The 26,460-nt window shown below is 34.7% G+C and overlaps 1 protein-coding gene across 1 annotated transcript in view; it reads left to right on the top strand.

The window, feature by feature from the left end:
• BARD1 (BRCA1 associated RING domain 1) overlaps window positions 1–26,460 on the top strand; it is a 132,697-nt gene that overhangs the window by 76,945 nt on the left and 29,292 nt on the right. The window contains exons 6-8 of the mRNA XM_044667520.1: window positions 12,652–12,760; window positions 21,977–22,112; window positions 23,699–23,791. Of these exons, the coding sequence (XP_044523455.1) occupies window positions 12,652–12,760; window positions 21,977–22,112; window positions 23,699–23,791 (338 nt within the window). The remainder of the gene's footprint in view (window positions 1–12,651; window positions 12,761–21,976; window positions 22,113–23,698; window positions 23,792–26,460) is intronic.

Genomic DNA, 26,460 nt, shown 5'->3' with positions numbered 1-26,460 from the left:
TTTGTTATAAGGATGTTATTACAACCTACAAATTGAAGAAAATGTTACTCCAGGAGAAACTATCCTATTTTTACCCTCAGCTCTTTGGGAGAAAAATGTTAGGAGAATATGGATAACATTCAATTTAGGGCCAGTGGCTTTCTACATTATTTTTTTAGTTCATATTTACTGTCTTTGTTATTCATTCAACTAATATGTTGTATACAAATTATTTATATCATATTATATATGATAATTAGAGTTTTTAAATTATGAAAGAATGGGTAGGAGTCATATATTGTTATCTGAGACCCAAATTCCTGTCATTTCTTCTTTTAAAAATGTAACTTGTTCAGTGCATGATGCCTCCCCCAACTTTCTCCTTTCCTTCTTTAGGAAAAGATAAAAAGCTCATAATGAGATCAGAGCTTTCATGTAAAACATTATATGGGGTGGCTTTATGAATTAGACGGATTTGGAAATGCACAAGATCAGTTAGAATATTTTGCTACTCACTAAAGTTTACTCCAACTAGGAAGTATTTTAGACTATAAATGGAAAATATTATATGGACCAGTGGACCTATTAATTGTCCCTGTGGCCTAGTTAATTTTTTTTTAAAGTTAATCTCCTGCAGAGAGGTAATTTATGTTTTATGGTCGGGATTTTTTTTCCCTCATGTATTTGTCCTCTTGAATTCCAAGTGTCTTTCTTGGTTCACAGCAAACCAAGTGACTTGAAATATTAGATCTCCGAGTTTGCAATTTCACAGTGGCTCCTAAACCCTCTGCACTCAGATGGACTGCCTGACCAGCTCAGCATTGGTTCAGAACTGTCTCGCTGCTTTTCTGTTAGGTACCGGAATTTGATGATAACCTGCTCCTTCTTCCCTCTCCTAATAATATTCACTTAGTGAACAGTTGTGGGCAGGCACCTGCTGTGCCATTCTTACGAAATAAAAAAAGATTTTTCTGCATTTTGTACAGGATATTTCATTTAAAGTGAAATGTCAGTTGTAGTGGGAGAACAAAGCAAAACATTTCATGTCTTTATGCATTTATATGAGATGCTCTGACAGTGTCTGAACCTGTGAATGGAAGTATCAGATCATGCCTTTTGCACCATTTTCCAAGGAGCTTCAATGACCAGCCCTTTAAAGGGCCAGGGAATCCATCAATAAAATCTCAAACTTCATCCTCTTGCAAGAGCAAGGGTGGTGTGTGAATAGTGTCACTCAGAGCTTTAGGAGGCTGGTTATTCAGGCCTTAGAGGGATGACATAGAGTAGAGCTCATGGCCTGGAGTCAGGAAGATTGGAGTTCAATATATTTATTTAGTATTTTTATAGCTATTAGTATTTTATTATTATTAGTAGTATTATTACTGTTATTGCAATATTAGTATTTATTATACCTGTTAGTATTTTATTAGTAGTAGTAATATTACTGTTGCAATATTAGTATTTATTATACCTATTAGTATTTCATTACTATTATTGCAATATTAGTATTTATTATGCCTATTAGTAATTTATTATTAGTAGTAGTATTGCTACTATAGCAATATTAGTATTTATTACACCTATTAGTATTTTATTATTATTACTATTACTGCAATATTAGTATTTATTATGCCTGTTAGTAACTTATTAGTATTATCATCATCATTAGTAGTAGTAGTAGTAGTAGTAGTAGGATTACTACTATAGTGACATTAGTATTTATTACACCTATTAGTATTTTAGTAGTAGTAGTATTACTGTGTTTGTAATATTAGTATTTATTTTACCTAATAGTATTTTATTATTAGTAGTATGTTACTATTATCACAATATTAGTATTTATTATATATATTAGTATTTTATTATTAGTACCATTATTGTTATTATTTCAATATTAATATTTGTACCTACCAATAATTTAATTTTATAATATTAGTATTCATTTTACCTATTAGTATGTATTATTATTACAATATTAATATTTATTACACCTCTTAGTATTTTATTAGAAGTAGTGTTACTTTTATTGCAATATTATTAGTTATTATACATATTAGTATTATTAGTAGCATTAGTACTAGTATAGCAACATTAATATTTATACCTATTAATTTTTATTTTATAACATTAGTACTTATTATATCTATTTATATTTATTATTATTATTATTATTGTTATTATTATTATTATTATTACAAGATTAGTATTTATCACACCTGCTTAGTAGGTGTGTAAATCATTAACCCATGTGTTTCTTATTGATAAAAATGGGGCTAATAATGACACCTACCTCCCAATGATGTTGTGAAAATCAGATAAGCTCACACTTGCAAAATGTTTAACCCAGTGCCTCGCATTACCCTTCCCCCTTAGCAGTTTAGTGAAGTCTGTGGACCCCTTTTCACAGTAATGTTTTGTTATTATTTTTTTAACATAATTTATTTTTAACATTTATTTTTAAAAAATCGAGTTCCAAATTCTCTCCCTATTTGAGCCCTTCCTTACCCATTGAGAAGGCAAACAGTATATTAATTATACATGTTAAATCATTGCAAAACATACTTCTGTATGTCATGATACAAAAAAATCAAGAAAAAGAAAGTGAAAAAATTATACTTCAATTTGCACTTAGAGTNTACAAGATTAGTATTTATCACACCTGCTTAGTAGGTGTGTAAATCATTAACCCATGTGTTTCTTATTGATAAAAATGGGGCTAATAATGACACCTACCTCCCAATGATGTTGTGAAAATCAGATAAGCTCACACTTGCAAAATGTTTAACCCAGTGCCTCGCATTACCCTTCCCCCTTAGCAGTTTAGTGAAGTCTGTGGACCCCTTTTCACAGTAATGTTTTGTTATTATTTTTTTAACATAATTTATTTTTAACATTTATTTTTAAAAAATCGAGTTCCAAATTCTCTCCCTATTTGAGCCCTTCCTTACCCATTGAGAAGGCAAACAGTATATTAATTATACATGTTAAATCATTGCAAAACATACTTCTGTATGTCATGATACAAAAAAATCAAGAAAAAGAAAGTGAAAAAATTATACTTCAATTTGCACTTAGAGTTCATTGGTTTTTTCTTTGGAGGTAGTGGCATTTTTCAGCATGACAGTCATCATTGTATTGATTAGAATAACCAAATTTTTCACATTTGTTCATTGTTAAGAATGTTTGTAAATGCATAAAATGGAATACAGTGTCTTACGAAGGAAACCAATTATATTGAGATATAGTTACCAATATGGATATAGATATATAGGCGCCGTGTCCAAAACTCTTGACTTAGTGGATCTCAGAGAGCCAAAGCCCAGAGGTCAGAAAGAATCCTGCATTTGAACCATGAACACAAGCTACGTCTCCACATGGTTGTTCTTGTCTTCCACTCAGCTGGGGTTTAGGTCCAGAGAATTCATTTATTTCCTGGTTTAATTCTCTTTTATGAGCAAATTATTTCACTTGCTATATCTAAAGGCTCTTATCCCTTATTTCCTTGTCAGTAGAGGAGATCAGTAAAACTTGGGACTTTCCTACCCCAGGTTGCAAAGCTTCTCTGCATTTTGGATTGAAAAATGGGTTTAAAAGATGCAGAGTTAATTACTTGACATTAGTACAACTTTGAAAAATACAAGGGACTAAATTTTAAGACATGTCTTTCCGTTGTTAAAAGAACTGATCAAAACTATTATCAGGTCATGATGTAACTTAACCCCTTTGATGTGGTGAAATGCTTCACAAAAAGTAGTCTCTGAAGAGGTGTGAGACAGTCAGAGACCTGAAATATATAAACTATGGTACCTGGGAAGTTGTAGAAAACGAAGGCATTAAAAAACCACAAAACATTTTAGTGATTCTTTGATCCTAATAGGTGTTATTACTCTCTCCAATGAGGCAGTTTTCAATCCATATATCTTTCTTATGTCTTTCCATAAATCCTCATTTTAAGTTTATCTGTCCGATTGTAGTTTTTAAAAGAAAATTTTGTTAACATAAATGAATCTTGAATATACCTGTTTATATTTGTTGACTCCCTCATCAGAGTGTAAGTTCCTTGAGGTTAGGGACTGTTAACGTTTTCATTTTATCCTCAGCATTTAACACAGTAGAATATAGTTAGTGCTTATTGATTTAATCTAGCACTCATCCATTTCATTCTATTATTACTCACTCTTTTAAATATATATTTTACTTTTTATTTTTCACATCAGTCATTTTATACTTTTAAACTCTTTAAACTCTTCTTGTTTTATTTTATTCCAATTACATGTAACAGCATTTTTTAGCATTTTGTGTTCCATATTCTCTCATCCTCCCTTTCCTCTCTTCACTTCCTAAGTCAATAAGCAATTTGTAATAAGTTATATATACAAATAAAGCTGTAATCTTCCAGTATTTTATTTAAAATTTGTCATTATGGACATTGGTCTATAGTTTTCTTTCTCTGGTTTAGCTCTTCCTGGTTTAAGTATCAGCACCATATTTGTATTGTAAAAGGAATTTGGTAGGAAACTTCTTTGCCTATTTTTCCATATAGTTTATGCAGTATTGTGATTAATTGTTCCTTAAATATTTATGTAGGATTCACTGTGGATCCAGCTGGCCCTGGTGATTTTTTTCTTAATCAGTTCATTGATGGCTTGTTCAACTTTTTTTTTCTGGGTATTTCAGTAATTTTCAAATATACCCCATGCCTCTAACTCTCCCTTCTAGCAAAGAGAAATTAAGTAAACCTACCCAAATAGAGACTGTGTCTAACACTGGAGGCAATATTCTGTACCCGCTAAGTTTCTAATAGGAGAAAAGAAGAATTTCATCACCAGTGTTATAGATTGGTCATCAGAGTTAGGTATCATAGTGGATGGACTACTGAGCCTAAAGTTAGGAATATCAGCGTTTCTATCCAACTCCCGAAATTTGGTAGCTTTGTGATCCTAGGCAAGTCATTTAACCCCTGCCTCAGTTTCCTTATCTGTAAAATGGAGATAATATATAGCAGTTACCTCTTAAGGGTATTGTGAAGATAAAATAAGGTTATATTTGTTAAAATGAAAGCTGTACATAAACTGTAAAGCACTATGTAAATGATAGCTATTATGATAAATTCTGATCTTTTAATGTTTTAATTTATACTACTGTAGTCAATATGCATATTACTCATTTCTCACTCTGCTACCTCCTTATTTCCCTGAAGAGTAATTGAAACTGAATCATTGAAGTATTTGGCTTATTAAACTCCTATATTGTGAAATACCCTTGCCTTCTTCCTTACAATAGGAAGTATATTGTCTATGTCACCTGCTAATTTCTATCCTTACATGTGTTTTTTCTTTTCCTCTCTCTTTGGGGTGGGGGGGGAGGGCTTTACTTTCACTACATAATTCTTTTATCTGCCATCTGTTTTTTTGCCATAGGCAAATAACCTAAATTTATTATGGAGTTATGTCCACAATACCTGAGGATTTTTTGTGTTTGTGTGTGGGATTCTTTCCTCTCAGAAATGAAAATAATGTCATTTTTTAAAAAGTATATGGGATACATTTAATCTATTGTCTACATACTAATATTTTAATTAATGTTTCATTTTAAAACTGGCAAAGAATAGAGATAGAATTAACTTTTGTGTCTTACATGTGTGAATTAAATAGTCCTGCATCATTGTAGACAAATAATATTTTTTCAGTTTGTTTTTTTTTTTAACCCTTACCTTCTGTCTTAGAATCAATACAATAAAAACTAGTTCCGAGGCAGAAGAATGGCAAGGGCCAGGCAGTGGGAATTAAGTGACTTGCCCAAGGTTATACAACTAGAAATGTCTGAGGCCAGATTTGAACCCAGGACTTTTTGTCTCTGGCCTTGGCTCTTAATCTACTAAGCCACCCAGCTGCCTTTAAGGCAGATAATTTTTAAAAAAACAAGTGAAAGGCCAAAATAAAAAAAAAAATCTCAACAGATTTTTGTTAATAATAATAATGATGATAATAATAATAATAAGCTAACATTTATCTAGCACTTACCCTGTGCCAGGCATTGTGTTATTTCATTTGATACTCACAACCCTGGGAGATTAATCCTATTATTATTCCCTTTTTATAAATGAGGATACTGAGTCAAACAGAGGTTAAATGTATTGCCTAGTCACACAGCTAGTAAGAGTCTGAGGCGAGATTGTACTTGAGACTTCTTAACTCCAGGCCTGATGGTCTATTCACTGTGCCTCCTAACTAACAGGGAAAATCAATGAGTTGAGATGAAATTTTAGCTGCAGGTCAGAGGGAAGGCTCCAGATATCCATAGAACACAGCAGCCAAAGTCATCTTCTATAATATTATTTCCTTTAATTAGATCATTGCTGTTGAACCTTTTGATAGTGACAAAGATTTTGGGGACTTTGAAACAAAAAAAAAAACTTTAAGGAATATAGAAAAAACAAAAACAATGGACACATGTATTTATATGGGTAGTAGGAGAGCATCAATATAGGAACCACAGAATAGCTGCCTGTCAACATTCATGCTTCATTTTTTTCATCCTCAGATACCTTGGAGTCACCTCATTTAGATGCTTCCATCTTTAATGTGTTAAAAGAGCAGGAGCTTCTCCTTCCTTCTTTCCTCCTATAGAAGATACTTCGTCATATAGGAGATTCTTCTTCCTTATATAGGAGATGATTCTCATTCCTCATGGAGGAAATGGTTTTCCTTCCTCATGTAGGAGATTATTCTTTTTCATAGAGGAGATTCTTCTTCCTCATGTAGGAGATTCTTCTTCATAGAAGAGATTCTTCTTCTTGTAGAAGATTCTTCTTCATAGAAGAGATTATTCTTCTTGTAGGAAGCTCTTCTTCCTTATAGAGGAGATTTTTTCTTCCTCACATCAGATATTCTTCATATGGGAGATTATTCTTCTTGTAGGAGATTCTTCTTCCTCATGTAGGAGATTCTTTTTCATATAAGAGATTATTCTCCTTCTTGTAGGAGATTCTCCTCCTTCCTCATGTAGGACATTCTTCTTCTTGTAGGAGATTCTTCTCCTTCTTCATGTAGGTGATGATTCTCTTTCCTCCCTTCCTTATGTAGAAGGACAGAATTCTCCTTCCTCCTAGAGGACATTCTAGCACTAAGGAAGGTGACAATGAAAGAGCATTCCACTAGACTCCATATAGAGAGACACCAAGTCTCTCTATGTGTGGGGTGACACAGTTTGATGCTTGATTAGATCCACAGTGACCTCAAGAGTCCCTGACTTGTTGAAGTTCTCAAGAGGCAGTATTTCTTAATTTTAAAATGATTAATGCCTAGTTAAGACATCCTGACCTGATCAGTTGATCTCCTTTCTGGAAGGGCAGAAAAAGAGCTCAAAAGAGAGTTTCCTTCCCCTGGTGTATACCCTACCTGTGGGTTCACCACTCAGCCTCTCTTGTTGATGTCCCATGACATTTCTGGTTGGTCAATAGCCACTGAGGAGGTGGACTTGGAGGCTTCAGTTCCTCACTCTACTTCATCACAGGAAGAGGCTGATCTTTTTCCTTTCTTCCTCGTCATGTGTCCAGGCCATGCTACTTGGAATAGAGCTTGCTCACTTGCCTTAAATTTTCAAGTAGGTCAGGGTTCACCATGCTCAGCTCTGGGCCCTAATCTTTTTATCCTTTTAAGATCATAACAAAAAAAGAGAGGTCCCAACCCAGTTTCATAACCTTGGGGAGAAACCATTTGTCCTCTCTGTTTAGAATCAGACCATTTCATCCTGACCCCAGAGGGGCAAAGGGGAAAATGGATTTCACAGTTTAATATTAATTTTCCACAATTCCTTTTAGACCTCCTTCCTTAGTTTACAGATGACAAAACTAAAGCCCAGAGGGGTTGTGACTTGTTTAAGATCACAGAGCTAGGAAGTGTTAAGAGCTGGGATTTATAACCAAGTTTTGCTGAATCCAGGTTATGCTTCCTATGGGACATTTCTTTGACCTTCCAAAGCCCAATCTTATTATTTAATGATATACTTTAAGCAAACAGTAATAACAAAGTATTGAATAAGTGCTTCTTTGAATGTACTTATAACTTAGACAATTTCCATCCCCAGTAAACAAAGTTGTATTTCATCTTAAATGTAGACTGGCCAGAGAGTTCTTGAAGAAGTAAAAACAATTACTCTTCAAGGATTGGGGTTTTATCCAGTGGAATTGTGCATCGGCTAAGGGGTGTTAAGGGAGTTTGGGGGGAGAGGGAAAGAACATGAAACATGTAACTATGGGAAAATATTCAAAATAAATATTAAAAAAAGAAAAAAAGGATTAGGGTTTTATTTTATTTTTTAAATTTCTTTTCAAATCAGAATCCAACTAAAATAAAAATTTATTTAAGAATTGAGGCCCAGAGGAATGACTAGCAGCTGGACAGTGTCCTTAAGAACAATAGTATGAGCACTGGCAATCTTAGGTTATAATCCCTTTTCTACCATTAGTTTGCTACTTATGTATCCTTTAGTAAATACCTTTTCTTCGTTGGCCTTTGGTTTGCTCATCTGTTAAAATGGTAGGCTTGAACCCAATGACACCTAATTTTCCTTCTGCCTCTACATTAGTGAAGGAAGCTCTGATTCCAGTGAGTGATTGCTCTTTTGGAATGGCAGTGTGTCATGGGGATTAGAAGATGGGAAGAGAGACATTTAAGAGGTGCTGTCTGGAGACATTTTTTAAATAAAAATTACCAAGAAATTATAATAGTAAAGAATGCAAGCCATTTTCCCCCAGTGACTTTAAGAGTAGAATTTTAAATTGTGATGAACATTTCTTTATAATGTGGCTTTAATTTCAATTTTAAAGGGAACACAGATACAAGAACTAGATTTTGGCATTAGTGGTTTTATTTCTCAAATTTATTTATTTATTTAATGATTTAGAATATTTTTCTATGGTTACATGATTCATGTTCTTTCCCTCTCCTCCTCCCTTCACCTTCCTGGAGCCAAAGAGCAAATCCACTGGGTTTTACATGTATCATTGTTCAAAACCTGTTTCCATATTATTAATATGTGCAATAGAGTGATTATTTAAAGTCAAAATCCCCAATCATATCCCCATTGAACCTTGTGATCAGTCATATGTTTTTCTTCTGCGAAGAACTAGATTTTTAAAAAACAGGAATAATTGTATTTCAGTATGATTGGTTTCTTTTGTATCCTTATTTTATGCATTTTAAAACATTCTGTGAAGAGGTCCATTGATTTCACCAAATAGTTAAAGTCCAGAACAGAGAATAATATGAATAAGCCTTGTATTAATATAAAACTGGCCCCAGAAACAGGGTCCCTTGGATTCAAGTCCCACCACTCTCTCCTGACACTTGCTAGTTTTATGACTATCATCCCTTAACTTTATTAGTGTCATCACTGACAAATGGTGACTGCTTAGAGAGTGGTCACTTGGAAAAAGACATTCTCTTGCAGAACCAGTTAACTATTCTCACCAGTAGCCCCCTTCTTTCCCTTTAAAGTCTCAGGTCTAAATTAAACTTTTTTTTGCTTTCACTGTCAGGTTAGTCATCATTCTCATTTCTTTCTCATTTTTTATCTTTTCTCTTGCTTTTGTATTAAAATTTTATTTTTTTTCTCCAGTCTATCATCTGATCTCACATAAATAACTGATTCTGAAATGATTCCTTCTCTAGTACTAGTAGCCAGTTATTTTTCTGTCTCTTAAAATATGACCTAGAGGAAGGTCTCTAGCATGTTGGGTGGCCCTTCTTTGGAGGATTTATCAGAGAATAAAGATGAGAATTGCCCAGAATCAGAAGACACAACGAGAGTGTGGTCAGCACTTTGGGTAGTGCCCTTAGAGATGATGAGATCACAGGCCCTCTGAAATTGGCATATTTCATGATTTAACCAACAATGCCATATAATAAATGGCATTTTTCTTCCTCTGGCTAAATTGAATTGAAGGAAATTTTTTTTTGTAGCAGCTTGATTTAAAGATGCTTTCTCTTAGTTGCCAAATTCTTTTCTTGATGGTGCATGACAAAGTGGGGACCACATGACAGTGTTTAATAGGTTAGCTCTCCCATGATGCCAGGCTGAGGTTTGACCAATTATTTTTTAATCTGAAGCATTTGTAACGTGCCATCTCCCAGCTCATTAGTAATTGAGTAGAGCCAAGTCAGCAGTATTGTGAAATGAGTGTGGATGGCCAGCCAGTCATGTGTAATCCAAGAGAAGAGACCCATGAGTTTAGAGAACATACGAGCTTGGCATGCTAAGGACTCTAAATGGCGATCGGAGGGCCTCTCCTCATTTTATTCTCAGTTTCTTCAGAGATAGCTATCGCCCGAGTTTGGACTATTTTTGATTTATGGACAAGCCTTGTCATTGATGGGAATTCAAGTGATGTTTTGAGTCATTGGTTGCTTGGATTACTGGTAGTGCTTTCTCCTTATTGGAAGAAATTCCCCCCCGAATGTCATCTTGGTATCATTTATTAAGGGGCACAAACATTTATTTCCTGTTTTATTTCTTTAAGTTGGACTGGCTCTAGGGTTAGAACCTTGATTTAACTCATCTCTGACATTGCCTTGGACATGTCTCAGCTTCTTCATCCATGAAATGGTGGTAGAGGGGGCTCGACTAGATATTCTCTGAGGTCCTCTCTAATTCTAAATCTATAAATCTAGGCTTGTACAGTGAATTTGTGGTGGTATGGTAATTTAACTTAGGTATGTGACTGTTCATTTTTTGTTACAGCTTTGTTCCCTTAAAAGTTGGAATAATGATTATTTATCCTGCACAGCAGATTTCCATTTCCCAATGTGTGTGGATGGATATGGTAAGAAGGAAGGAGGAACTTGGGTTTTATATATATAGAGAGAGAACCCCATATGTGAAAAGGAATCACTGGCATTAGCTTTTAGGAAGAAATCTCATTTAGTTGCTTATAGGACAAATGAGATTTGTTCCAATTAGATATTTTTGTATCATAAAATAGGATAGATTAGATTTGTTCCAATTAGACATTTTTGTATCATAAAATAGGATAAATTAGATTTGTTCCAATTAGACATTTTTTATATCATAGGTATGTGCAGAGGCTCCTTTATTCCATAATTAAGAAGATTAATTTTGAGCTCATTAGCTATGGTAGAACAGTATGAATTGTAAGCTTAAATTTTATCATTTAATGTAATATGCACATTATATATATACAATATACACATGATCATTAATGCATCTATTTCATACCAATAAAGTTCATTAATTAAAGATTAAGTTAAAAATTTATTTAAAAAGATTATTAAACCATTAATAAGTTTAAAACGGCACTAAGACTTTTGGGATCCCATGTTTAAATTGGTTCCCAGAAGGGTAGTAGATAAGGTATATAGAGGCAAATATGGACATCATACTTGCCCTGGCTATCCCCTGGACACTGTGTCTTCTCCCATCTTGTCTCCATCTCCAGAATTTCTGGCCTCCTTCAAGGCCCTTCTCAAAAGTCACCTCCTGCAAGGAGGCCTTTCTTATTTCTTCCCCCTCTAAGGTTACTTTTTGTCTACTCTGTATCTATCATGTATCATGTATTTATTCTTTTATTTATTAGATCCCTCCATTACAATATAAGGATCTTAAAGATAGGGACTGTTTTTGATTGTTTGTTAAGCAATAAATGCTTGTTGGGTGATTCTGAGTCTTTGTTCACTCATTTCAGAAAGGAAATAGAATTGGACTAGGATAATATCTAAGGTTCTGTGGCTCTCAGAACTTAATTTATATAATTAAAGGAATGGTTCCTGTCCATCTTTGACTCATATTTGTTCTTTTGCTTGTTGCAGTAAAGATCCCTGATAATAATAGTCTACAGATAATTAGTCAAATTAATTAATTTAATAGATTAATTCAAATTAATTTAATTAATAAAGCAGCTAGGTGGTACAGTGGATAGTGTGCAGGGCCTGGAGTCAGGAAGACTCACTAGCAGTAAATTGTTTAAAACCCTGTTTGCCTCAGTTTCCTTATTGGTAAAATGATCTGGAAAAGGAAATGGCAAATCACTCCAGTATCTTTGCCAAGAAAACCCTAAATGGGGTCACAAGAATCAGGCGTGGTTGAAAAATGACTGAACAATGAAATTAATGAAATTAATTAATTTAAGAAATAGCCTGGGGTGTTTTTTGGGAGAGGGGACTTCTATTTGGCCATTTTTATGTAATGTAACAGAATTGTGCGTCTGAAATGACTGGCTTATGAATATTTCTCCTTTGTATATTTGTTTGTATAGAGTCTGTCATCCAGGGAATGGATTCTATCTGCAATTAAAACTTCCTCTCCCGTCTCTAACGCTCCCATGATTATGATTAACGATTACCAAGCCATATTTTTTTTTCATAGCTGAAAAATACAGATTTATAAAAAGAGATCCACGTGCAAGCAGAGCAGCACATTGAATGAGGAGCACAGGCTGCTTGATTTGGCGTGCTGCTGAAATTTCATTGTCAAATATGGCAGCTTGTGGTACTGGATCCATCTGCCTCTTGTGAAATTCTGACTTGTGTATTTTAGTTAAAACTGCACATTAGTAAGGAGATTGAAAACACGACTCCACTAAATGCATCCATTTCGTTAAGAACCAAGTCACATATTTTATTTACTTAAACCCATCTGTGCTTATTTTCCCAGAAACATATTTGGTCTCCGGCCTGTGGATTATGCAGAAACTGAAGCTATGAAATCAGTGTTGTTGCTGCCAGAGGAGAGTAAAATATATAAAACTAGCCATTGCTCAAGAGTAAGTATGGATTTGATTTCTTAAAAATATGTAGTACACCAACAGTTGGGTTAATGCTAAGGTCACAGGGTGCCATGGTGAATTTTTTAGCTATTCCCCAACTTGCAGTTAAACACCAAGAAAAGAGCAGTTCTAAAAAGACAGGAACACACCAAAAAGAGGATTCTGTAGGAAACTAAATCTCCATTTCATGCTTTTTTTTAACAGCATTCAATAAATTCCTTGCCTAACTTTCAAAACTATCCCACTTATCTGTGCCTTTTGTTGAACTTTATTCTCTTTTGTGTATTAAAAAAAAATTTAACTGCCCCTCTTTTCAGAGTCACTACTGCTAAATATACCAACCCTCCCAATTTAAATAGGAAAGAACTGAGGGAGGCAGAACTTGCAAACTCTTATAACAAATAAACATAGCCAGTCAAAATGAATCCACAATGGTGACGTCCAAAAATTAAAAGTATATGTAGGGGGCAGCTGGGTAGCTCAGTGGATTGAGAGTCAGGCCTAGAGACCGGAGGTCCTGGGTTCAAATCTGGCCTCAGACACTTCCCAGCTGTGTGACCCTGGGCAAGTCACTTGACCCCCATTGCCCACCCTTACCACTCTTCTGCCTTGGAGCCAATACACAGTATTGACTCCAAGACGGAAGATAAGGGTTTAAAAAAAAAAAAGTATATGTACCCATTACTTCTCTGTCACAGGACGATGAAGGGGGACATCAACAAGTAACATGCTCTATCCTAGGTCCTCCAGAGACATAGTTAGAGACATTATAGAGACATTAATTAGACTTTTTCAGTCTTTGGAAGTTGGTTTTCTATATAATGTTGCTTTCTTTAAATGAATTGTTCTCCTAGTTCTCATTCACTTTTTTTTTTTTTTTTTTTTTTTTACATTTTTAAACCCTTAACTTCTGTGTATTGGCTCCTAGGTGGAAGAGTGGTAAGGGTGGGCAATGGGGGTCAAGTGACTTGCCCAGGGTCACACAGCTGGGAAGTGACTAAGGCCAGATTTGAACCTAGGACCTCCCGTCTCTAGGCCTGACTCTCAATCCACTGAATCTCAATCAACCCAGCTGCCCCCTCTCATTCACTTTTGCGTCACTTCATAATAATCCAGAATTCTTGAAATCATCTCTTTAGTTATTTCTTTTTAAAATTTTTTTCTTTGTTATTTCTCATGGGACAGTAATAGTACAAGTCTTCCATGCATCCTAGCTTGTCCTTCCTCCCTTCATCCCTCCCTTTCTAATATAATAAGAATAATAACAATAATGTAAAGGCATTAATATAAAGGTAGTGATAATAATAGCTAACATTTATGTAGCACATTAAGGTTTACAGAGCCCTTTATAAATATCTCATTTTATCCTCAAAACAATCCTAGGGGATGGATGGTATTATTATCCTCATTTTATAAATGGGGAGACGGAGTCACACTCTGTTTAACTGACTTTCCCAGGGTCACAAACCAAGACTCACCTTTTTTGTCTTTTGAGTTGAATGTATTTCTATAACAAATAGTTAATGTGTATATATTTAATCCTGCTTCATCCATGTCAGAGAAGCAATGTTCATCTGATGCTTCCTCCATTTCTTTGTTCATTCTAATTATGAGAAATAGTAAATTTCATCCCCTTCTTTCTCTTTTCTCAACTGATGAATTCCTCTTTCTATTCTTCTCTTAAAGTCCTCAGAGGAAAATGAATCCTTCCTTAAGACTTCCCTTTTTCTTATTTAGCTCCTACAGAACAATTAGAAAACATTTAGGTAATAAAGGAATATTTATACTCTTGCCATTAGAATATTAGGACTACATCATCATAAGGCTCCTTCCAAATGTTCAAATGTCTTTCTAGGTTTTTCTAGACTTTGCAATTCAGAATTTCTAATCAATATTGGTCTTTTCATCAGAAATGCTTTAAAGCAAAAAATAAAATAAAAAGATGCTTTAAAGTCCTTGATTCCATTAAAGAGTCATTTCCCTCCTATAGGGTTATACTTACCTTTGCAGGGTAAATTATTCTTGGTTGTAAGCCCTGTATATTTTTGGTTTTGATTGTATTTCAGGATATCTTCTCAGTTTTTGTAGAAACTGCCATTTCTTCTATGATTCTGATTTTGCTCTTTGGATCTTTTAACTACTTCTTTTTGGGCACTTGGAATAGATTTTTCTTAGAGATTTGCATTTTGGCTATGCAATTGCTGAGATTTTTCCTTTTGTAGTTCTCTTTATGGAGTGATAGGTAGATCATTTTTGTCTTGTCTTTATTTGCCTTCTGATTGTAAAGCTATATACAGTTTCCTTTTATACTTGATATATAGTGTCTGGGACTACAGCAGTATATCACTAAGAGCATATATTATGATTAGGTGGGATTTATACTGGGATTGCAGGGCTGGTTCAATATTAGAGAAACCATAACCATAATTGACCATATCAATAACAAAACCCATAAAAACATGATTATATCAATAGTTGCAAAAAAAGATTTTAATAAAATACAATACTCATTGCTAAAAAATACTCTAAAACACAAAAATAAACTACTTAACTACTTTGTAAAATTTTTAATAATATGTTTGCTGGTTACATTAGAATTCCCTGGTATCTCTCTCCCTCCTTGCTTCCTCACTAGAGAAAGTATCACTTGACAAAAAAAAATATGAATATACAAGTATCTGTCCCACATAATGGAGGTTAGAAGCATGATACCCCCATGATCTGGAGAATCTGCATAAAATTTTTTGGCCCTTTATACCAGAGAAGAAATCTGAATTTTTTTATTTTAATTTTATGAAGTATATAAAGCAAAAGGAATTATGGACATTTATGGTATTAATGGATAAAATACATTGATATTATATATATGTGTGTGTATTTTAGGTAGTTTTGAATTTCTAAACTTTCATCTCCTATGTTGACCTTCATGCGTCATCTGTGGCTTCCACAAAACTCCCCCCAAAATTCCCATTTAACATCTTGTGCTTGCTTACAATGTAATGAAAACATGATGAAGAAAGTCTCAACATAGAAGAAATACCTGTTTAAATTATGGCTTTGATGTTTCTCTAACATTTTAACATTTTCTGGAGGTAGACAATCACAAATTATTCTTTAGACATTAGTACTATAACTGTATATAATATTCTCTAAGTTCCTCTAATTTTTCACTTTTCATAATTTCATTTAGGTCTAAGTTTTAAAAAAAACTAACCTCACCATTTCTTCCTGTGAAGTAGTACTTTTTCACAATCATATGCCATAACTTGTTCAGCCATTCCCCAGTCGATGGACATTTCCAGTTCTTTGCCACCACAAAGAGAACTGCTATAAATATTTTGGAACATATAGTTTCTTTTCCTTTTTTCCTGATCTCCTTGGGAAATAGACCCGATAGTGCTTTACTAGGTCTAAGAGAATACACAGTTTTATAACTCTGGGCAAAATTCCACATTGCAAAAGCATTTTTCTTAAAATAAGTAGTATCTTATCTAAAACCAAGACCAAATGTTACCTTCAATAGGAATAGACTCCCCAGAAAGATCAGGGTTGAAGAAAGAATGTCTTTTATCACCTCTGTTGTTAAGTGTCGTACTAAAATGTTAAGTATAGAATAAAACAAGAAAAGTAAATTGGAGGAATAAAAATAGACAATGAGGAAGCAAACCATCACTCTTTGCAAATTATATGATGGTGTTTAATTAGAATTTTCTCCCCAGGACTCTCTTTCCCAGCATCCCATTTACATGTTTAGCTATATGCTAACGTAGGGAGGATATATTTTGGGGTAACTCCTCCCTCTCTCTCTCTTCCCAGGAATGCAGTTGGTGTAGGTTGGGGGAGAGCCAGGCAGGATACTTTTACTCACGTGATTTTACTCAGGATTTTTTATAATTTCGTTCTCTTATTTATTCTACTTCAAGTGATTACTAATTAATCTTGTAAAATATAATACTTGGAGTTATTGGATATTAATTTAAATCTAACAGTGGTATACTTAGAAATCTAGAGAATCATGTAAGAAGCTAATTGAAAAAAATTAACAACTTCAGCAAAGTTATAACTTATAAAATAAACCCACATAAATCATCAGCATTTCTATTCCATTAAGAAGAGAGAGAAAAGGTAATTTCCATTTAAAATAACTGCAGACAGCATTTAAAATACCTGGGAGTCTACCCGCCCAAACACACCTAGGAAATATCTGAACACAATTGCAAAAAACTTTTCACACAAATAATGACATCTAAAAACTTGTAGAAATATATTAATTTCTCATGGGCAGGCTGAGTCAATATAATAAAAATGATAATGTTATTTAAATTAATTTACTTATTCAGTGCCATACTAATCAAACTATGAAAGAATAGTTTTTGAGAGCTAGAAAAAAATCAAAATTCATCTGAAAGAACAAAAGGTTAAGAATATCAAGGGAATCAGTGGAAAAAAAACTGAAGGAAGGCAACCAAGCAGGACCAGATTTAAAACTATACTACAAAGAAAGTAATCCTCAGAGCAGGCTAGTACTAGATAAGAAATAGAGTGATGAATCAGTGAAACAGGTTAGGTATGTCATCTATATGACTAAAAGACCACAATAATAAACACAGAGTTCCAAGCTTTTGGGGGTAAGACGCCAGTATTTGACAAAAACTGTTGAGAAACTGGAAAGCAGCAAGGCAGAAACTAGTTATAGACCAACATCTTATACCATTTACCAGTATAAGATCAAAACGATTGCCTGATTTAGACATAAAGAGTGATATCATAAGCAAGTTGGGGGATCTTGGAAAAAAGAGTTATAATTTAGCTATATGAATAAGGGATTTATTTATGACCAAACAAGAGATAGAGAGGATCAAAGAAAGTCAAATGGATAGTTTTGACTATATGAAATTAAATAGTTTTTTGCACAAACAAAACCAGTATAGCTAAAATTAGAAGGAAAACAGGAAACTGGGGAGAATTTTTTTTTTATCATTTCTCTGATAAAGGCTTCAGTTCTCAAATATATAAGGAACTAAGCCAAATTTATAAAAAATAAGAACTATTTTTTCATGATAAATGGTCAAGCAGTTTTCAGAAGAAGAAATCAAAACCAGCAATAGTCACATGAAAAAAATGTTCTAAATCACTATTAGAGAATTTCAAATTACAGCTCTGGGGTATCATTTCATACCCATCAAATTGGCTAACACGACAAAGGAAAATGATAAATGCTAGATGAGATGGGAAAAATTGGGACACTTGTGAACTGCTTTAACCATTCTGGAGAATAATTTGAAACTATGCTCAAAGGGCTATAAAATTGTGCATGTCTTTTGGCCCAACACTACCACTAGACTTGTATCTTGAAGAGATAAAAGGAAAAGGACCCATATGTCCAAAAACAGTGATATTAGCTCTTTTCATGGTGGCAAAGAATTAGAATTTGAGGGAGTGCCCAACAATTGGGGAATTGAGGAATAACTAAACAAGTTGTGGTATATGAGTGTGATGGAATATTATTGTGCCATAAGAAGAAATGATTTTGTGGATGGTTTCAGAAAAACCTGGGAAGACTTAAGTGAACTGAAACAAAGTGAATTGAACATAACCAGAACATTTTACACCATAACAGCAATATCATAAGAATGATAACTGTGTGAAAGACTTAGCTGTTGTGATCAAGACAGTAATCCACAATGGTTCCAAAGATAAAAAGCTGGAAACTGGAAAAATTGATTTGCCCATCAATTGGGGAATGACTGAACAAAATTATAATATAAAAGATCATTTACAAAATATATAAGCATATATATATGTATGTATATATATATATATACACACACACATATATATATATATATATGTTATATGAAATTCTATCTTACTATAAAAAATGATAAAAGGAATGGTTTTAGAGAAACCTGGGAAGACTCATGAACTGATGCAATCAGGAGAGCAAGTTATAAAGTAATAATAACTTTAATATAACATCTCTCAACCCTGTACTTCCTTAGTGGTTGTTCTTGATGCCTAGAATCTATACCTTCCTTTCCCTTTTCTTCCTTTTGACTTCCAGTCAAGTATGACCTTATCTGTAACCTAATGAGATGATGTATGTAAAGTTCTTTGAAAATTCTTTACTATTATTAAATCAGCTATCTTCTACTATTGTTATAGAATTAGTTGCTATTGATGCCACTAGTATTATATTTACTCTATTTTCTTTAACTACCTCCCAACATAAGTACCTTAGGCTCCCTATCCTGTTTAAAAGTCTTTATTTTTACTTCTTATTTGGCAGATTGTAATGTAATTTTTATTTAATATAATTTGTATGTAATTCATGTCCTTGAATGAATTTTGAATTTTAAGTAAATGAATTTTCTCCTTAGTCAAAGAAAATACCATATCAAATGTTTATTCTTATTTTGTTAGACTTTTTTTTGTTTGTTTTTGGCTTTTAGATTTGCTCCTTGAGGGCAGGGACTGCCTTTGCCTTTTATTTTTTCCTTCTCTTTCCTTCTTTTTAAACCCTTCCTTTCTGACTTAGCATCAGTTCTAAGATAAAAGAGCTACAATGGCTAGGCAATCAGGGTTAAATGACTTACTGGGGGTCATACAACTAGGAAGTAGCTGAAGACAAATATTGTCCTCTGAACTCCAGGGTTGGCCCTCTATCCACTGTGTTACCTAGCTGCCCCTTGTCTCTTTTTGTATCCAGTGCCTGCACAACAAATAAATATTTTCCCCATTGATTATACAGTTCACACCGTGGTTGGAGATTTAGGTTTGGTGCATGTGCGCCCCATATTCAATTCATATTTATCCTTTTTTTTTTTTTTTTTAAAAGGGCATGTGGCTTTGATAGCTATTTGCTTTCCACTCCATTATAACCTTTCTCTGTTGTGGAAAGTTAGTATCAATTTCCATCAGTATCAATTTCTGTCATTATTAAAAATTCAAATTAAATAACTATGATAAGAGAAATAAAAGGAGATGTTTCTGGAACTCTTATTAGTTGACCCAATTTAGCAGTTTCCTGGAGTTGGGAGAAATGTTAGTGTAGGCTATATTTAGGTGACTCTTCAATATTGCATTTCATGCAGTGAACTAATTTAGATAAAGATGAGTTATATAAATTGGAGAAGCATCCTGTTCTATTAAGACTATTTTTGGTGGAAATATTTATTTTACAAAACTGACAGGGATGGATCTTAAACCGCTGTCTTTAAAAATGATTGTCATTATCACCAAATGTTTTATTACGCTTCCTCAGAGGATGTATTAACATTTGCCAGGTGCTGTAGGGTTTACAAAATTTAGGTTAGACAGTGATCCCATGAGCTCAGAAAAGATATCTAAACACAGACATGTTTTATTATAGAGAGATGATGATAAAAAGGATGTATTAGGAGACCTCTGCTGTGCGACCTTTGCAGTCAAACCTTAGCTCTCCAACACTTTCAGAGAATCATTCATTTTTGGATAGCTTGAGTTTTCTTGATTTGCCTGAGGGCTTAAGCCCCAGAATGTTTTTACTTTGACTTTTTTTGATGGATCCCTCTGTACTTTACTCTACACTTCTACACCTCTCTGTTTTCTTTTTTCTTTTTTAAACCCTTGCTTTCTGTCTAAGAATCAATAATAGTGTATTGGTTCCAAGGCAGAAGAGTGATAAGGATTGGGCAATGGGGGTTAAGTAATGCCCAGGGTCACACAGCTAGGAAGTGTCTGAAACTAGTGTGGCTTTAGGTCTGGCTGTCAATCCACTGAGCCACCTCATTGCCCCCCATCCCCATGGCTTCTTACAGTGTTAGACTTGTGAGATTTGGGCCGAAAGAGTTCATTTGTGATTGTACTAGGAAGACCTGAGTTCAAGGTTTTTTTCTCATATATCCTAGTTTTGTGGCTCTAAGCATCTCTCGTAAGACTGGAAGTTACAAAGAAAAGGGGCAATTTATATTACTCAGTGAAGTCTTTTCTTCTCATTCCCTATACCAATGAAATCACAGGTCCGATCCTTATTCCTGTCTCTGTTGTGGAATAATTACTACTACAACCAATGACTGTATTTTAGAATTCTCCAAACCATGCTATCTGTCTGTCATCCTTACCTCCTCTTGCCTGGAATCTCAGGCTCCTGCCTTGCATCCTCCTGGCTCAAATGGATGAACTTTTATCTTCCCTGGCACTCAGGCTTCCATGACACTTTTCTTCTCACAAACCCTTTCATTTACCCTGTATGTGCTGCCATCTCTATTTAGAATATAAGCTCTTGAAGGGCAAGAATCATCATGCTTGCTTGGATTTATATTCCTTGGGCTTAGCCTAATACCTAATATATAGTAAGTTTTTAATAAATGTATTTTTATTCATTCATCTTCATTGTATCACCTCCATATTATACAGTGAGGAAATGAGCATCAGAATGCAGAAATGGAACATAAAAAAGAAGAAACTGAGCTTTAGGAAATCGAGATGTTTTATTCAAAGTTATGTAATTGGTACATAGAAAAACTGAGTCTCAAATAAGAGTCTTGATTCCCAAATCCTGTACTGTTTGCATTAAACTTCTTAAAACTTCTCACCAATATTCCTTTTTTCTTAGCACAAGTGGCATATAATAGGCACTTAATAAATCTGTTCCTTTTCTTTCCCTCTCACCCACCAGAGTGTTTCATTTATAGTATACTACACTATGTTATAGTATATATTGTAGTATTAGGTATGATCTTTGAGTCTTTGGTACCTATTTCTGGGTGCTCAAAGGTCATTGTTTCTCCACCAAAAGCTTCCTCTTGCCTCCTTGAGTTAGGAGCCATCATGAGATTTTTGGCAGCTCTCAGTGGCTGTATAGACTTAAAAGTGAGTTGAATATCTTTGGATTGAATGTTGTAGTTGATGACTCTTAGTGGATCTGTTCCTCCAGATAAGGTTATTGGAAGGAACTTAATTGAGTATAAAGAAATAAAGATGGTCCAAGACCTACAAAGTATTTTCAAGTAGTGGCACAGACTAAATAAATAAATGAATAGCTGATCTAAAATGAACTTGAATGGTGAGATTTCTGGATTTAGGGTAATATGTGGAACTACATCGTGAATCAACATGAATGGTTAAGTGAATGTAGATTAAGCTTAATGTCAAAAAGAATTAATTTCTTGTTTTCTCTCAGAACATTAAATTATGCTGTATCTTAGTGTTTCTTCTCTTTTCCCTTCATAGTCCTTGAATACTAGTTTTCGAAGAGATGACCCCCTGGTTCTCCTCAGCAGTGGTCTTACCTCAGATCAACAAAAATTACTGAGTAAGCTCACAGCAGTTCTTAAGGCTAAGAAGTGTACTGAGTTTAACAGCACAGGTAAGTATTTTTTTCAGTAACAAAGACTCTTTGTAATTGAAAATTATTATGAATCTGTTCCATTGAAATGGGAAGGTGAATTTGGGGTCTTGAATAAATCCAAACACTCTTTCTTCATTTTTCTTTTAAGTCTATTTGTTGTTCAGTAATTTTTTTCAGTCATGTTCTGCTCTTCTTGACCACGATTTGGTGCTTTCTTGGCAAAGATTCTTGAAATGGTTTGCCATCTCCTTCTTTAGATCATTTTATGATTGCTTCTGAAATGAACATCTGTTCAAACCCATTTGGCATGTAGGTCAATACTTTCTGTTATCTTTTGATGTCTGTTTATTGTTCAGTCATTTTTCAGTCATGTCCAATTCTTTGTGAACCCTTTTGGGATTTTCTTGGCAGAGATATTGGGGTGGTTTGCCATTTCCTTCTCTAAGTCATTTTACAGATGAGGAAACTGAGGTAAGTTGCCCAGGATCTCATAGGTAGTAAGTGTCTGAGGCAAGATTTGAACTCAGGAAGATGAGTATTTTTGACTCTAGGTTCCAGTCTCTATTCACTGGGGCATTTGGCTGCCTTTAGAGTATACCTATGATTTGGTTACTATGAACTACTGGTGTGTTCTATAACTTTGGGAAGCTTAATAGTTGCCTTGGGGGCACTAAGGAATGATGCAATGTCCATGATGATCACCCAGCCAGTATTTGGGAGGCAAGACTCAGTGGCTGGTCTTTTCTTCCTGATGTCATACTTTTTCTCAAACTCAAGAATGATGGAATAGGAATAATTGATACAAGTGTTAGTGTTCAAAGCCTTCTGACTTCAGGTGATTTTAACTTAAAAGTGGGTTTGTGTTGACAAAGTAGTAAATTTTTTGTGCCATTTATGTTTGTGTTTTATTCTTTTTTTTTTTAAACTCTTACTTTCTGTTTTAGAATCATTTCTAAGACAGAAGAGCAATAAGGGCTAAGCAATTGGAGTGAAGTGATTTGCCCTGGATCATATAACTAGGTAGTGTCTGAGACAACATTCGAAACTCCCAACTCTAGCCTGGCTGGTGCTCTATCTACTGTTACCCAGCTAATCCTTTTGTATTTTGTTCTAAACCTGAGATTTGATTGGTGTGAAGAACTGATGATGTAGACACTTCCCTTGTCAAGGTAGATCCACACCTAGTTTGTGGCTCATAATCTTAGAGAATTTCCTGGTGCATGAAAAAGTTTAAATGGCTTGTTTAGGAATGTTAGAGATTAATATGCATCATAGGGAAGATTTGAACCCAAGCCTCTTTGATCCTTGATACTGGCCTTCTATATACTATATTATACTATCCCTCTGCACAGTTCACTAATATTAGTCATTTTAAAAAGAGGAAGAAAAAAAGAATCCAGACTCAGGTGATACCTAAATATCCCATGAGTCCACACAGGGAATAAACTGCCTTAAGCTTAAAAGTTTAAAATGTTGGTTTTGGTCCATGCCCAAATACAGTTTTATGGAATGTGGAATGAGAGGGGATAATGAGCTTACTTCTTCATAAGTAGTTTATTTTGGATCATATTTATTTTTCTCATCCTATTTCCTTTTTATTCTAGTCACTCATATCATTGTTCCTGGTGACACAGCCCAAAGAACCATGAAATGTATTCTTGGTATCATCAGTGGATGCTGGATCCTAAAATTTGATTGTAAGTATCGGCTTTGGTGGAATTACATGCTAAACTAAAGTATTACATACTGAACCAAAGTAAAGAAACTTGTATTTCATTTTCCACAAGAAACAGCACTTATTTATGGTGGGGACCTACTTTGAGAAAGCCAGTTGATTTTTCATACTTAGAATCAGTCATTACTTAGAGTGACCTCTTAAGCATTTTTTTTAAACCATTCCCTTTTGTCCTAGAATTGATGCTGAGTATTGATTTCAAAGCAGAAGAGTGGTATGGACTAGGCATTTGGGATTAAGTGACTTGCTCAGGGTCACAGGACTTCTCATCTCTAGGCCTGCCTCTCTTTCTGTGGAGCCACCTAACTTTTCCCTCAGACTGTTTTTTTTCTACTTCAAGTCATTACTTAGCGTGATCTCCCACTTCTAAGTAGTATTATTTAGGCAGAGGGAGATATATTTCATAATGCTAGCCCAAGGATCTCCTCCTCCTTCTCTGAACTGTTTTGCCATTCATTTTGTCAGATTGTACATGCTGTTCCTTATACCTAATTTTACTTCTCTTGTTTCTGTATCTTTTTGACCCGAATGCTTTCCTTGCCTGGAATGTTCTTCCTTCTCACATCCATCACTTAGAAGCCCTCTCTTCTTTCAAAACATACTTCAGGTATCACCTTCTGCAGGAGTGCCTTCCTCTCTCAGGCAACTTTCTGTCTATCCTTTTTGGTTTTGTGTCTGCATGTTTATTTTCCTGATGACTCATTTCATCAGATTGTAAGCTCCTTGAGAGCAGGAACTTTTTTTGCTTTTTCTCTTTTTCCTGACTGATTCATGAATTGAGTTATTTAATTTGAAATGAAGTAGACAAGCTAATGGCTTACTATTTAGACTCCACAACTAAGCTCTTGGTCAAAAGATTAATCTTTTATCCAAAACATAATCCAAATGATCATAATTAATAGGATTTTAAAGGAAGAAGCATATATTCTTTTTGATCCAGACTTGGGATTTCATTGGTATGATGAACTCCCAGGATAGAAATTCCATCTAGAGATGAAAATTTAAGAGTCTCACAGAGTTTCTTGGGGAAATGATAAGGATAATCAATACATCTTCAAGGCAGGATTTGAACCTAGGTTTTAAAACAGGTTTTTCTGTATTAGATCTGCCTCTTCTTTGTTTATTATACCATTCTGCCTCCCAAAGCAATGATTATTATTATTAAGTATGCTCTTTGGCTTCATAAAACCTAAAAGATGTTTTTTATGATTTATAATTTCTTTTTACTTAATTTGTCAGTGAAAAAACAAACAACAATTAAGTAGCTTTTATTTTTATTTTTTAAGTTGCTTTTATATAGCACCTACTATGTACCAGGCCCTGTGCTAAAAATAAGTACTTTACAAATATTGTCTCTCTTGATCCTCACAACATAGTTGCTATTGTTACCCCTCAATTTACAGATCAGGAAACTGTGCCATACTAAACTGAGAGTATACAAAGTTAAAAGAAAAAAAAAACACCCTGCCCTCAAGGAGTCTATATTTTAATGGGGGAGACATCATGTATATATAGCTACAGATAGAGTAGATAGAAGGAAGATAAGCTTCAAGAGGAAAGTTCCAGCAGCTGGAGTCACTCCAAGTCATATTTGAGCTGAGATTTAAAAGAAGGCAAAGATTATAAAAAGAGGAAGGAGGGAACGAAGAACACTTATTATTCCCATTTTATAGATGGGGAAAAGAGGTTAAGTGGCTTTCTTAGGGTCCCATAGCCAATAAATGTCTGAGGTGGGATTTGAACTCACAACTTCTGACTCTGTATCTTGTGCTCCGTTCTCATCACCTCACAAGTGCTGGGTGACTGAGATGATGATGGTGACCTTGATTAATAATAGAGAAGTTCCGAAGAGAGATAGTTATTGGGGGAACTAGAATGGGGGGATTTGTGCAGATATTGTCATCAACCCAGCAGCAGTGGCAATGCTGATTTGGTTCTGGTTCCAGTACTGGCTGGGGGAGGCAGGGTGAGGGAAGGCTGAATCAGAGGCTGCGCTCACAGTGGCCCACTGACCAGGGCATTCATGTGAACAGCGGATGCTTCCGTGTTGGGAGCCGTGCGAAGCACTTAATCGATTTCATAGGAATGCATTTCTCAACAGTATGGCATCCCTCCATGGCCAGGTGGACTTTCAAATGGACTTTTTCCTTTTTTAATAATTCTTACCTTTTGGCTTAGAATGGATACTATCAGTTCCAAGGCAGAAGAGTGGTATGAGCTAGGCAACTGGCGATAAATGATTTGCCCAGGGTCACATTTTCAGGAAATGTCTGGAGTCAGATTTGAGCCCAAGACCTCTCATATCTAGGCTTGGCTCTCTATCCACTAAGCCACCCAACTGCCCTTCCAAATAGACTTTTATGGCAAACTGTGTCAGGGGAGCAGAAGTATTCAAGAAATAGGAAATGGCAAGGGTTGAGTGGAATGTAAATCTTTCATTCTGACCATTGATTTAAAGAGTTAGATTTTATTTAAAAATGTATTAGATTTTATTGGTTTAAAAAAACAAATCCACAAACAAAGCTGTGCTTTCAAGAGATAACCAGTGAGTGGGTTAGGATTACCTGAAATGCACTATTTATTCTGTGTGTGTGTGTGTGTGTGTGTGTGTGTGTGTGTGTGTGTGTGTGT

Source organism: Gracilinanus agilis, chromosome 3 (assembly GCF_016433145.1).
Source record: "Gracilinanus agilis isolate LMUSP501 chromosome 3, AgileGrace, whole genome shotgun sequence".
In the NCBI taxonomy this organism is placed as follows: Eukaryota; Metazoa; Chordata; class Mammalia; order Didelphimorphia; family Didelphidae; genus Gracilinanus; species Gracilinanus agilis.
This window is presented reverse-complemented; position numbering and strand designations above follow the sequence as displayed.